The sequence below is a fragment of the Gracilinanus agilis genome, chromosome 6, assembly GCF_016433145.1.
Source record: "Gracilinanus agilis isolate LMUSP501 chromosome 6, AgileGrace, whole genome shotgun sequence".
NCBI classification, from domain to species: Eukaryota; Metazoa; Chordata; class Mammalia; order Didelphimorphia; family Didelphidae; genus Gracilinanus; species Gracilinanus agilis.
The window spans coordinates 295845995-295861274 of record NC_058135.1 but is presented as its reverse complement, the minus strand read 5'-3'; the positions used below and the strand labels follow the sequence as shown (position 1 = coordinate 295861274).

Genomic DNA, 15280 nt, shown 5'->3' with positions numbered 1-15280 from the left:
TGAGGAAGGCAAAAGTGCTAGTAGGTCGAGTCCAAGAGACAGGCCCCTCTGCTGCCTAATTTTCCTTCAAACAATTTTGTTTTGTGTAATAGGGGTTCCCTTTGGTGCTCCTAAAGTCTGAGATAAAATCCATGTTGAAGAATAAGGAAGTAATCTTACAGGTGGTTCCGTCTCCTCTCTACCTAGCCTGGAGTTGTGTCTCCCAAACCCATCTTGGAAGAGTGCTGAGGCACGTTTTCCTCCCAATCTCTTCTTCTGTAGGGTGGATCTAGTATTTGGAATATTTTTCTCTTTAACAAACATAAACTTGTACCTCACAGCTCCTAGGTGTCCAGATTAGAGCAGGTTTATCTTTTTTCTTCCTTCTTGTTGTCTTAAACCCCTAGCAGAGTTGACGAGAAAGGGAAGGAAGGGAATAAGCATTTATAATGACCTGCTTTTTGTTAGACTCTGCCAAGGTTTTTCTTTAAATTATGTCACTTTTTCCTCACTTTAATCTTCCCACATGATTTTATCCATTTTATAGTTGAGGAAATAGAGAATTGATTAAGTGGCTTGTTCTGAGGCATACATATAATAATCATATGTGACCAGAATGAAATTGAGACCTTCTGAACTCTATCCTCAGGTCTCTGTCAACTACACTTCTAGCTACCTCTAATTTTGTGAAAATGGAAAACTACAGAATGAGTTCATTCTTCTACAAAGAAAATGTACTAGATCCAAATTTTCAAATTCCAAATTGGTTTCATGATCTGGTCCCCTTTGGAAAGTATTCTTCAAGAGTCCTCGTAAGCATCCTGTAATCACTGCTTGCATTCCTCTGTTGCTGTCAGGTCTGATTGAGTGGCTGAGAAACAGAATTTGAAACAATGAGGAGTGGTTGAGCTCCACAGTGGAAGAGGCACAGACTAACCAAAGTGGACATTCCAAAGGTTTATAGGAAGTTCAGGGAGTGAGGAGCAGGTAGGGTGATGGGACAAGAGCTGATCCCTCAAGTTCCTTGTTGCTGGGACTTCAGATTGATCCAGAACATTAACCCTTTTCCCCAGGCTGAGGTTAGGAGTTCCTTCTAGATGGGAACATGAGAGGATTGACCATGAGGAGTGGGGTAGAGGATTTGGCTGCTGCTCACGTCAGGTCCCATTGCAGCATAACAGGCCCATCCTATCCTGGGTTCTGCAATAAATATAGGCTTTAAAAGTGTAAAGGCAGATTTCTGCAAGCATATTAGGGAAACCCTTTGCTGGAAGTCACGGACATGCTGAATAGAATGCAAGGAATATAGAGGAGAGAGCTAAGCAACAGACATTGCTGTTTTGAGAGGGGTTTGGAGCAGATGTGCAATCATCAGTCCCTATTTGTCCTGGGATCTTGGAGATTGGTGAAGGTTGTAAAGGCTAAAGATATCATCCTGCAAGTCAACTCTGAGTAGGGAAGAGGCCTGTGTTCTGGTGGACAGTTTGCAGGCATCTTTCTCTACCTGGTTACTTTTGGATCATCAGCTGTGGAGGAGTTGGTTCCTGGTATCCTGAAGACATCTCTGGATCAGTTGTGAGAACCCAAACCCAAGCCTTCTTCCTCAGGTCCTTAGCCAAGCTGTCAAACCTGGCAGAAGCTAGGTTGGCTAAGGAACTTACCCTTTTTACTCTAGTCCTGGGAAGTTAGACATAGTTTTACCACACCCCCTCACCAATCCTCACAAATTACAATTAAACTATTTCCCTGTTTTAATTTTTTCCTACCTTAAAGTTCTCATAGTGTGTGTATTTTGTTATACTCTATGTTTATCCCAGGCTAGGTGGAGCAGGGTGACAGTTAAGGCCTAACTGTCACTTCTGTCAACAGTCATTTCCCCTAACAGCTAAACCCTGTTTCCCTAACTTGTTAAGTCTCCACCTATTGTCCATTCCTGTCTCCTACTCACCCTTCTGAACCCACATAGAAATATTAAGTTAACTTCCCCTGTTTTTCCCATAAGAGTTCCATTGTAAACACTTAGGGGTCAGTGTAGATTCCTGTGGGAACCTCGTGGTCCCCTCTCTAAATGGAGTGACTGGATTCACATGGCTTTGCCTAAAGACAACTGAATTACAAGTTTCTTTCCATCCTACTCTCTGATTACCCATGCCCAGGGCTTGCAGTTCCCAGAGAAGATGTGATCTCTTATTTGGAGCAAAGGGAAGCCCTGTGGATGCTAGAGCAAGAAGGCCCGAGGAGCTGTTGTCCAGGTGAGTGAGGTGAAAAGCAGTGTGTGAGAGCCATGGTTACCTGATGTTTCTCTGTGCTGTAGTGAAGTATGAGAAGGAAGGCTCTGAAGGGAAGGAGCACTAGAGAGGTTTAATTGGGGGAGGTGGCCTGGGACTTCAGGAGAGCCAGACTGGGGATTCTGGGGGAAAGTATAGTAGAGAAAACAAGGGAAAGGCATTGGCCATCTGCAAATGGCCATCTCTAGTGTAAGAGGGAAATTTAGGGTATTTTATAGATATATAAAAATCGTGGCAGCCAGGAATCAACAGTTCAGATTGATTCCATAATTTAACCAGACCCAAGTCAGCTTCGTGTTGAGATAAGTTTATTTACAATCAGGAAGGTAAAAGTATAGGAATAAAGAGAAAGGGAGAGGCTAGTCCAGGCCCGGTCAGGCCTGGATGAGAGAGAAGGTTATAAGGCTAAATAAATGAAGCTGCAAGCCACAAGGCCTAACAGCCAGATAGGCTGGTGCCTGCTTAGGCAGAGTTTAGAAGAGGCCCAGGTAGGCCAAGGAAGTCAGCCTAACTTACCCACATGACGATACAGAGTGTAAGCGTTCTGTGGTCTCAGGAGCTCCTTCAGCACCGAGTTCGAAGCAGGAACTCCTCAACAGGAAGTAACTAACATACTTAAAGAGAAAGTGTCTTTCCTCACTTCCCGTGGGTCCACCTCTAATTCAAATGGACAAATGGCAGTCTCTACATTGATTTGGACTGCCCAAAGGGCAGTCCCTTATTCTTGATTTGTTACTTGTTGTCACGTGTGGGTAACTCGTCTCCCCTCCCCACTAAAGAAGATGAGGGTGACATCATTTCTACACCTAGGATGAGTAGATTTTTGACTATGAATGGGCTAGAGTTAATTCCATTTACACACTAGCAGTTTAGCCCTGAATCTGAGGACAAACATTGGACAGTATCTCATAGTGATGTAGAGATCAAGTGAAAGTGTTTGGAGGATTAAAGAGAAATGGTTTATTGGTTACAGTAATAAAAGAGTCATGAATTCATTAGTGTGAGAAAGACTGAAAATTAAAGAAAAATATAAAGAGTAGAAGAAAGAAGAATAGAATTGAGATGAGGGATGGGATGGGATTCTTTGCCCGCGAAAAGAGATTCTCTTTAGCTAGAAGAAGAATGACTTTCTTCTCTGATCCTGAGGATAAAAAGGAAAAGCAGGTTAGCTGAGTTGGGTAAGATGTGGAGGGTAAGAGAACTCTTGAGAAAGGTCCACCTTTTGTTCAGTGAAATATGATGCCAAATCCTCAGGTCAGAATGTTTGGGCAGGGTGTGGGAGGAAGCCATGAGGGAGAACTGGAGAGAAGGGAAATATTTGGAAGACTGCTGTGGTGGGTGGTAAAGAGAATCCATGAGGGAGACATCACAGGGTTGAGGTCCCAGCTGAGATTAGGGAGCTTCAATGTAGAGTGGAGCCAGGCAGTTGGTTTCCTGATTTTCCTTCTCTCCATTGACCTGCAGCACATGAGGAGGAGTGAGGACTGCTGCCTTCCTTGGATGCAATCCAAGGGTAACCTTTGTCTAAATCATCAGCCCAGTCCCTTTCCCGGTCTTGGGACATCAGTCTTTGTTGTGTTCTTGTAGAAACAGGTGACCACACCACCTCAGTTTAGGGAGACGAGAGCCTAGAAAGAAGCCTCTGGGATCTTCTGGATTGGGTCTGCTCAAGTTCCAATAGAGTTACTGTTGGCTGCTGAGAAATAAAGGCCAGAAAGAAAGAGAAACATGGCTGAGGCCAGAGCATGCATTTCCTTCCAGGAGAGAGACCAGAATGCAAGGACCCTGGTAGAGCTTCAGGCTGACATAAGCCCTGGCCCCAGCCAGTAACCATGGATTAAATATAAAATAGGTTCTAGGAACTGTGCTTAGCTGTGAGGATACAAAGGAAGGACCAAAATAGTCTGAGCTGTCCTGGAGTTCACAGTCTAGGATTCCAACATGAGGTGGTTTACAAAGATGATCCAGGGAGAAAAGTGTGTTGGGGAATGGAAATGCATTCATTCAACAGGGAAATGAGGAAATAGAGAAATGAAGAGAATGAGAGTTTAAGAGGAAAAGTAATTAAAGGAGTAAATAATCAGAATTATAATGATAAAATAAAAGCCAGCATTTGCATAGAGGACCTACTATATGTCACACACTGTAAATATTTTCTCATTTGATCTTCATAGGAACTCTTGAAGTTACTTGATCTTATTATGCCCGTGTTATGCTTGAGGAAAGGGAGACAGGACTCCTGTGAAGTCTTAGCAAGTTTCTGAGTTTGAATTAGAATGCACCACCACCAGTATTGTGATTTTTAAGAATATCATGAACATGTTGGCATCTAAATCAGGTGAAAAATAGGAAGATAATTGTACAAGCTTTCTTGTTGAGGGATGAAAATTCTTTTTTTGGCTTTACCTCTCTAACCAATGAACAACTTGCATTGCCAACTATCCTGTGAAAGATTTGTTTTTCCTAACTGATAACTATACTTGGAGATCAATGACATATATCAATTTGTTTAGTTTCTTTTAAACAATGTTCATGTACAAAACCACCTTTGTAAGGATAGGGTTTTTGCTACCAGTGGCAAGTTGGCTACACTCTCACTGAAACCAGTTAACAACTAATCTGAGTTACCAAACAATTCCTTTAAGAAACTCCCACACTGCCATGGGCAGTCACTTGTTTTTGATTTGTCACTAGCACATATGGGTCATAGGCCTCCCCCATAGCCACTTAATTCTAAGTTGGGTGGAGTGACCCATTCCTGGTGGCTAAAGTCTAAAGAATGAATAAGGGTGAGCTAATTCCATTTTCACACACCTCTACTATATTCTCATTAAAACTTACGTTATTGGGGCAGCTGAGTAGCTCAGTAGATTGAGAGCCAGGCCTAAAGATGGGAGGTCCTAGGTTCAAATCTGAACTCAGACTCTTCTTAGCTATATGACCCTGGGCAAGTCACTTGACCCACATTGCCTATTCTTACCACTCTTCTGCCTTGGGGCTAATACACAATATTGACTCCAAGATTGAAGGTAAGGGTTTTTATTTAAAAAACAAAATCAAAAAACAACTTAAGTTATTAAAAGCTGCTCTTACCTTTCACTGTGGTCTAGTTAATCCTTACACATCTCTATGCTACAAAGACCTTCAGGTCCCCACTTAATTTAGAGAAAGGGAAAGGAGATATGGTTATATATGTGGTTATGTGAGTATATATGTATGTTTATAGTGTTTATTTCTTTCAGAAGAAGAGATCAGACCTGAAATGAAAGTGACTGCAAAAGAAGTGCGTCTTTCCGTGGAAGAAAATGATGACCTATTATTCATGAGTGGTATTCCCAATAAACTACCTTGGAGAGAATTCTGTGAATCTCAAAATTCATTCCTTATTGAACATCAGAGAATGTGCACTGAGCAAAAATCTAGTGAATGTAATCAGTGTGGAAGGACTTTCATGCACAGGGCCAGTCTTGCTGTACATCAGAGAATCCACAGGGGGGAGAAACCTTACAAATGCAAGCAATGTGGAAAGACATTCAGATGGAGCTGTGATCTAGCTGTACATCAGAGACTCCACAGTGGGAATAAACCTTATGAATGCAAGCATTGCGGAAAGACATTCAGTCAGAGATCCAAACTTAATCAGCATGACAGAATCCATAGTGGGGAGAAATCGTATCAATGCAAACAATGTGGAAAGACATTCACTTGTAGCTCTAGTCTTGCTGTACATCATAAAATCTGCAGTAGGGAGAAGCCTTATGAATGCAACCAGTGTGAAAAGACATTCAGAAAGAGATCCCAACTTCATCAACATCAGAGAATCCACAGTGGTGAGAAGCCTTATGAATGCAAGGAATGTGGGAAAACATTCAATTCTAGCTCCAATCTTGCTGTACACCAGAGAATCCACAGTGGTTTGAAACCTTATGAATGCAACCAATGTGGAAAGACATTCAGTTGTAACACCAGTCTTTCTGTACATCATAGAGTCCACAGTGGGGAGAAACCTTATGAATGCAAGGAGTGTGGAAAGTCATTCAGTCAGAGCTCCAAACTTAATCAACACCAGAGAATCCACAGTGGGTTGAAACCATATGAATGCAAACAATGTGGGAAAACATTCAGTTGTAGCTCCAATCTTACTGTACACCAGAGAATCCACAGTGGTTTGAAACCTTATGAATGCAACCAATGTGGAAAGACATTCAGTTGTAGCTCCAGTCTAACTGTACATCAGAGAACCCACACTGGTGAAAAACCTTATGAATGCCAGCAATGTGGAAAGCCATTCAGTTCTAGCTCCAATCTTGCTGTACATCAGAGAATTCACAGTGGGGAGAAACCTTATGAATGCAATCAGTGTGGGAAGGCATTCAGTCGTAGCTGTAGTCTGGCTCTACATCAGAAAATCCACAATGGGGAGAAGCCTTATGAATGCAACCAGTGTGGAAAGACATTCAGTCAGAGAGCCCGTCTTGCTCTACATCAGAGAATCCACAGTGGGGAGAAACCTTATAAATGCAACCAGTGTGGGAAGACATTCAGACGGAAATCTGATATTCCTATACATCAGAGAATCCATACTGGAGTGAAACCTTATGAATGCAACCAGTGTGGGAATACATTCAGACAAAGCTCTGACCTTGCTGTACATCAGCGAATCCATACTGGGGAGAAACCTTACGAATGCAAGCAATGTGGAAAGAAATTCAGGCGGAGTTGCCATCTAGCTGGACATCAGAGAATCCACAGTGGGGAGAAACCTTATGAATGCAAGCAATGTGGAAAGATGTTCAGTTTTAGCTCCAGTCTTTCTGTACATCAGAGAATCCACAGTGGGGAGAAACCTTATAAATGTAAACAATGTGGAAAGACATTCAGTCAGAGGTCATACCTTGATAAGCATTACAGGATCCACACTGGGGAGAAACCTTATAAATGTAAACAATGTGGAAAGACATTCAGTCAGAGCTCTACTCTTGCTGAACATCATACAATTCACACTGGGGAGAAACGTTATGAATGCAAGAAATGTGGAAAGACATTTAATCGGAGCTCCAGACTTGATCAACATGAGAGAATCCATACTGCAGCAGAACCTTATTAATGAAAGAAGTTTCGAACGACACCCAGACACAGCTACTCTCTGCCTATACATCATAGAATCCACTGGCAAAGAATCTTATGGATGCAAATCTTAAAGGGATTTCCTTAATGTCTCCCTCTATCTCCTTAAGGTGCTAGAGCAAGATGTCTAAGTAAATCAGAACTTACAGGAGTCAGTGATCCAGAGCTAGAGATTCCAGGGAGAGCAGGACTGAGGGGAGGTAGTAGACTGCCCTCTGACAGGAAGTGACAAGAGAAAGGAAGCAGTTGTGGACATTTGAGGATATTTTCCCTCTGGGATCTCTGGAGAGCAAGAGGTCTATCTCTGAGGCAAGGGGCTACTGGTAGTTGGCTACTGACAGTTATGCTGCTGTAGAAAACTGATTGAAGGAATAACTGGTATCTATCATATTAGGGATTTAGGTGATTAGTAATTTATAGAGTAGAATAGATTAGGCCTGGTGTGCCAGGCAGAAGAACCTATACTGATAAGACATTGTTTTTAGGAAATTCTAGGTCATATTAGGAATTTCTGGTATATTTTTAGGGTATAAGATTAGTAATTTCTCCACTCTTTTATCTTTCTACCTGTACTTCCTATGTAAATTAAAGTTTCTGCTAAAGTGCTCTTTTCACTTTGTTGAAATCCTTAAATTAACTCCTACAAAATACTTGGTGAGACAGATATGAGTTTGATTAACATGTTTATATTCTGTTTCTAAATTTTTATAGGCAATTCAATATGATGCTGGACATTATGGCACACGTAGTGAAGGAGGAGGTTTCAGCCTATCTCAAACAACTCTTGCTTCCTGAGAGCATTAATGAGGTGGCACAGCTCTTAGTTTCTGATTTTTCAGGTTGTTGTTTTGTGGAGTATTTATTTCTGATAGAGTTTCTTCAAATTTACCAAATAATTTGCCTAATTTTTTCTAAGAAGAAATAATGGGCAAATAGCTTATTTGAGACTTGATTTGCATACTTTGAAGAATGTGTCTCTCAAATTCCTAAATTATTTTTCAACTTACTGAAAGTAATCAACCTACTTCCTCCACCAACTTTGTGGCAACTCATGCAGAAGCCCAAGAGAAATAAACAACAAGAGATAATCAGATGCAGTCCTGTTCCCCTTAAGAGAAGTACCAACCTTTAATCCTAAAGAAGAGTTAGTTACCACAAGACTTGAAAAACCATTTGTTCCACAGAATATTTAGAGATTTAAGCAGGACACCCCTTCTTTTCAGGAAGAGCTCATAGCTGTTACGAAAATGCTGGAAAGCACATGTTAAAATCTTGATCCAATGTGGATTGATTTTGAACATTTCTAGAGGACGTGTTTACAAGAAGGGAGAAAGATAAAGTTATCTCACTGATGAGGCTTGTGGAAGAGGAGCAGTTCACTGGTTGCCAAAAGATCACAAATGGGATTTTAACATTGAAGCTGATTACACAAATTTGTGTCAGGTTAGGGAGTCAGTACTCAAAGCCATGAGGGCATGTTCTGACAGATCGAGTAGCTGGACAAATTTTGACAAAAACAGACAAGCGATGGATGAAAGTCCTTCCCAGTTCGTGGACAGACTTATAGAACTTGGAGGGAGATATACAGACCTAGTATTGACCAAAGAAAGGGATGTTGGACCATTTAAAAGGCATTTTGTGAAAAATTGTTGCAGAGTGGACAAGGGCTATTTCAAAAAAGCTTTTCCAACATGATTAATATGGATTTTGAATGATTGAGGAGAGAGTATAAGTATATGTGTATAATGGACAAAAAAAGAAAGATGATAGTGACTTAGTGCAGCTATTAAGAAAGGAAATAAAGTATTAAAGAAAAGCTTTAAAAAAGAGATTCAAATTATGGAATAGCTGTGGCCCCTTGTGAGAATCTACAAACCAAAGACCAACATGTTAACTTATGTGGAAAAAGTGAACTTTAATATTAAATTACAGAAGCTGGACTCAAGTATTCGATAATTTTAGAAATAATGGAAACTAGGAACAACTAATCTAGGAATATCTACTATTGTAGAAATAATGATAACAGAAATAATTAAAGAAATTACAGTTACAGGAACAATTACAGAAGTAACAATTATAGAAGTTATGCTAATGATAGAACAAATAATCAAAGTGAGGCAAATGATTATTTCAAAACTGGGGCTTGTCCATGCAAAATGTAAATTGATTATTTCTGAAATGGGGCTTTTACAGCCAAAATGTAAATCCTCCTCAATGAGAGGAATCTGAGAGGTGCACATAGACCTTTCTAAAGGTTTGAGGGGAGAAAGCAGTGGAATCAAAGGTTGAAACATTTGATTTTCCAGACACTGGTATAATTACACCAGTCATCCCAATCTATCCTCCCCTGAAAAGTAATAAACCACAGTAAGAACAATACAAATCTGTATCTGTGGCTCTAGTCAGATATCCAGCCATACAAATTAGCTTCAAACTACATGTACTGAATGAATGAGATTGAGTGAGCAAAGGAGTGCAGGGAGGAAAGGTAGAGAGGGGGAAGAGGGAAGGAGAAATCCAAAGAATTGAACACACATACAGGCTTTTCAATGCCACCTACAGTGCTAACCTGTGGTGAGGGAAGGTAAAAGTTAGAATGAGCAGCCACAGATTGTTGGGCTGTTACCAGTATCATTTCAGCATAGCTTGGAAACACTTTTTTTTTTTTTTAAACCCTTGTACTTTGGTGTATTGTCTCATAGGTGGAAGATTGGTAAGGGTGGGCAATGGGGGTCAAGTGACTTGCCCAGGGTCACACAGGTGGGAAGTGGCTAAGGCCAGGTTTGAACCTAGGACCTCCTGTCTCTAGGCCTGACTCTCAATCCACTGAGCTACCCAGCTGCCCCCATTTGGAAACACTTTTTATAGCAAAACTGCTACAATAAATATTCCAATGGAACCTCTAAATTTAATTAAAGCACTGTCTTTTCCTTTTTATTTGTATCTACTATCAATTTTAAATATTGGTATAAAATTTGGTCTAAACAATTATAAAAAGGAAAAATGCCACTACATACACCCTACAGTGCAATAAACCTCTCTCCTAGACTCACTTCACTTAGAAGTCTAATGGTGTTACAACCTAACATCCATTTCTAATGATTATCTCGCCACATCTGGCATGGAGACAATAAAGTAATGCCGAAAAAGGTTCTATGCAGTCCATTTAGTGTCTTATAGAACCTCAAAGGTGGGACCAGTAAAATCCACAGAAATTCACTTTTACCTTTAAGAACTTTGAAAACTGATTTTCAAAACCCCAATAGGAACTTAACATCTGAGACCAAATGTAAAAGTCAGATCTGGCAGTTCTCAGTTAATGACAATGGGGAATTTGGGGGTAGGGATGGATAGATGTGGGGTGGTCAGGGATGGATTTTCTTGTTGGCTTTGACATCTCTCACCGGTTTCACCTTCCACATCCTGTAGCACTTCCTCATTCTGTTCTTCACCATCACTGCATATCTGAAGTCCATAGTGTCAGGTTATCAGGTAACAACTGCATGATAAGTGTAAAGTCTTCATAACTTTCTTCACTCAGCATATCTAGTTCTGCAATTACATCATTAAAAGCTCCTTTTGACATCCTGCAGGCACAGTCAGGGGAATTATTAATTTCCTAGTAGAGTACAGAAAAGTTGAGAGCAAGACCTAAGAGAATGGGGTGCTTTGGCAGAAGTTCTGTCATTGCAATATCAACAGCAGCTTTATAAGCTACCAGACTATTCTCTGCAGCCTCCTTTCAGTCATTTCCTCTGGCAAATTCAACCAGATACCTGTGGAAGTCCCCTTTCATTTTATTTTATTTTTTTACATGATTCATGTTTTTATTTTACCCTTCACCCGTTCCCTTAATTCCAATGCACATTTCTACTGGTTTTAACATGGGTCATCAATCAAGACTTATTTACATATTATTGATAGTTGCATTGGTATGGTCCTTTTGAGTCTACATCCCCAATCATGTCCCCATCAACCCATGTGTTCAAGCAGGTGTTTTTCTTCTGTGTTTCCACTCCTGTAGTTCTTCCTCTGAATGTGGGTAGTGTTCTATTCTGTAAGTCCCTCATTCTTTTCCATAAGTCCCTCACTCCATTTTACAATAAAAAATCGTGGACTCGCCAGTATTTGCTGCAGGAATGAGATGTTTGTTCAATTCGTCCAGAATGTCACAACAGATTAATTTTAGTTCAGTCCCAACCATTTGCTGCTATTCCCAAATCATTTTTAGTTTATCTTCTCCTCCCTTGTTTTCTTCTTTCTGTTCAATGCTGCTGATTATCTGCCAGGATGCTCTTCTAGCTTCAACCACGTTTTTATATGAAATTGACAGCAAGTTTCTTTCTTCCACTGTCAACTCCACATCCATTCCCTCTACTTTCTTCATTGATTCCACAATTTTGTCCTGTTGGCCAATTTCACCTGGTACACCACATCCTCCCGATTGCCCATAGTGGCAGTGGCTCCTGCAGGTCTGTGTGACAGATGACAGTGGATGGTGGCTCTGAATCTCTTGTCAGCTTCTCACTAGGCATCTGGGCAGCAAAGATCCCATACTGTATTTTTAAACAATAAAGACAGTGACATTATGGATACCAAGGCATTGGATGGAAGAAAATATTGGAGTTCTAGGGATATTTATAGTGTTATTTCTGCTTCATAAAATCTCTCTTAGCTTCTTTTTTTTCTGGCACTGCCATCACCATAGTGTAGGCCCTCATCATCTCGTTTCTGGATGACTGCCATAGCCTACTGATTGGTCCTCCTATCTTAAATCTCCCTCACTGCAGTCCATCCTCCACTCAGCTGCCAGAGTGATCTTCCTAATAAGAAAGTTTGATGATGTTAGTTCCTTGCCCAAGAAGCTCCGCTGGGTCTCTATTTCCTCTAAAATCAAGTATGAAACTCTTTGTCTACAAAAGCTCTTCACAACCTCACCTACCTTCCCAGTCTGCTTATATTTTCCATCCTTCTGCCTGATCTATGATCCAATGACACTGGTATCCTTCCTGTTCCTCAAACATGAAGCTCCATTTTTCAACCTCATGCCTTTGCATTGACTCTGCCCCATGCCTACAATGATCTCCTTCCTCAGCTCCACCTCTTCATTCCCCCCAAATGGCTTCAAGACTCAGCTCAGATCTCATTTTCTGAAGGAAATCTTTCTCAGTAGCCTCTACTTTAATGACTTCCTTCTAAAATCATCTTTAATTTACATATGCACATAGCTGGTTCATCTATAATTGTTGGCACACTATCTTCCTCTTTAGACTGGGAGGTATTCAAGCAAAGCACTGTCTTTATTTTTCTTTGTATCTCCAATGCTTGACAAAGTTTATGGCACAAAGAACCAGCTTAATAAATGTATATGGATGTAGCTGCTGCTGGTGATGATGCTTGATGGGGTGGTAATACTGAAATGCTGGCTTTTTCTCTTTTTAACCTGGTTACCACTAAGGCTAGTTCTGGCTAGGGGAGGGGTGTAAATATATTTACAAATGGAAATGATATAAAAGACAAAAGAAAAGTAAGTACATCAAACTTTTTTATATTTAATTTTCCCTCAGTAACATGTAAGAACAATTTTTAACATTCAGTTTTTCAAATTTTGAGTTTCAAATTCTCTCCTTCCACATTTCATTCTTTCCACCTCTGCCGCCCCATGACGAACAATGTGATATAAATTTTACATATGCAATCATGTAAAAAATATTCCACATTAGTCATTTTGTGGAAGCGGTCGCTAAAGAAAAAGAAGAAAGAAAGTGATGGAGTACATTTTGTTCTGCATTCAGACTCCATCAATTCTTTCTCTGGAGGCAGATGGCAGTTTCCACGAGGAGTCTCTGGCATTGTCCTTGATCACTGCATTGTTGAGAATTACTAGCTTCCTCACAATTGTTCATGAGAATATATCACTCTTACTATGTAAGATGGTCTTCTGGTTCTGCTCACTTCACTTTCCATCACTTCATGTAAATCTTTCCAGATTTTCCCAGTCGTCCTGCTCATCATTTCTTATAATAGCACAATAGTATCCCATCACAGTCTGATACCACAATTTGTTTGGTCATTCAACAATTGATGAACATTCCCTCAATTTACAATTCTTTGCTACTACAAAAAGAGCTGTTATATTATGAGACATTGTTATCAAAAATAATTAAATAATCTGAGTAGGTCAAAGAAACACAGTTTGGGTCAAAGGAAGGATAAAGGGGAATAGAGGATTACAAGGTGATTGGAGGAGGAAATAAAGGTATAGGAAGGTATATAGGAGGTAAGGGAAATGGGGTATGTAGGAGAGGCAGCTCAGACAGGTTTATTCCCAGAGGCTTGAGACAGAGGCTACAGGGTGGAAATTAGGGCCAGTAAGACACGTTTAGGCTTGACTGGAGGGTTTCTCTTGTTAGTTTCAGTCTCTTGAGGGAGGGGTCGAGGGGCCCCTCCCTGCCAGTCAAACTGATGCTGGAGGAAGTCTCGGGGAGGTACTTCCTGCCAAGATGGATGCCCGAGTTTTCTCAAGAAATAAAAGAAAATGATTCCTTCCTCTTGGCCCTTGTCTTAATTTTTGGCACAATGACTCACCACAGGGTTTGAATAGGTGACGAGGGGCTTTATCAATACCAGGGTCAGTCAGAAGGGGGAGGGGCTCAGGGTTTTCTAACTGCTGCTAGGGAGAGGGTGAGGGTGGGGGATGGGTCGCGGAGAGGTTTAGACAGAGAGAGAGAGAGTCCGGCTCTCCCAGTCAGGAAGATTTGACTGCCTTTAAAGTAAAGTCTTTATCAAACCCAGGGGTAACTTATTTGAGGATACTCCAGTTATTTAAAAAAACTTAAAACCCACAATGTTCAATCACCAAGCCCTCCTTCCAACAGAACCCAAAGGAAAATCAAGGAAGGGGAGGAATGGAGACGGGAGATCAGGGAGAGGTCCAGAGAAATGAGATAGGTCCAAATTTCCCCAAGACAAAATAAGCTCAGGCCAAGGCCCGAAGCAATTAGGCCAAAGCTGAAAGGCCAAAGCAAAAGCCTCCAGCCACAGCGAAAGCCAGAAGGCAAAAGCCCCGTCAGTTGGAACTTCACCTCTATTTATAGCTTTAAGTTCTAACTGACTTTCTGAACATTCTAAGATGTTTAACTGACTTTTTGTGACCGTTAGAAACTACAGAAGCAAAAAGTTTCTGTTAGCCACCTTGCATGACAATATACATCCTATTTCCTTTTTTTGAAAAACAATCTCTTGAGGGGGGGAAGGCTGGGTGAATCAGTAGATTTAGAGTCAGGCCTAGAGACAGGAGGTCCTGGTTTCAAGGCTACCTCAGACACTTTATAGCTGTGTGACCCTGGGCAAGTCACTTACCAGAATTCCACCTTCTAACTTATACATAGTATTGATTCTAAGACAGAAAGTAAAGGTAGTTTTTGTTGTTTTTTTAAATCTCTGGGGGCAGAGCCAAGATGGCAGTGTAGTTGCAGGAAAATCCTGAAGCTGCACTGACTATCCTTCCAAATCAATATTTAAAGGGCATCTTAAAAGGACAGAAGTCAAAGCAGGACAAGGAAAGAGGCTCTCCCATTGAACACAGCATGAAAGTTAGGCAGAGAGAAGGAATTTCCATGTTTTAAGGGAGCAAAACTGCACAAGGAAAAGCACCCCTGCCCCATCTACCCCACCAGGACCATATGAATCTCAGAATTCTAGGAAGTGGGCAACACTAAAGAAAAAGCAGTTCAGAATGTTAAAATGGAAAAAACACAAAACTATCAAATAGTCAGAAAAACCAACCTCCCCCCCCCCCCCAGCCCACAGTGAAAGGGTAATTAGTTTGGCAAAGGGTGGGAAGGGGCAAGTCAAAAAGCAAGAAGTGGGGAAGTGGCCCTTGG

The 15280-nt window shown here is 41.0% G+C and overlaps 1 protein-coding gene and 1 pseudogene across 1 annotated transcript in view; one reads left to right on the top strand and one right to left on the bottom strand.

Annotated features, from left to right (window-relative positions):
* LOC123252839 (zinc finger protein 420-like) overlaps window positions 1-7411 on the top strand; it is a 32589-nt gene extending 25178 nt beyond the window's left edge. The window contains exons 4-6 of the mRNA XM_044682075.1: window positions 2136-2231; window positions 5510-5749; window positions 5822-7411. Coding sequence (XP_044538010.1) covers window positions 2136-2231; window positions 5510-5749; window positions 5822-7374 — 1889 coding nt within the window. The 3' untranslated portion in view covers window positions 7375-7411. The remainder of the gene's footprint in view (window positions 1-2135; window positions 2232-5509; window positions 5750-5821) is intronic.
* Window positions 7412-10706: 3295 nt separating this feature from the next.
* LOC123252838 lies at window positions 10707-11846 on the bottom strand (annotated as a pseudogene).
* Window positions 11847-15280: the final 3434 nt, after the last annotated feature.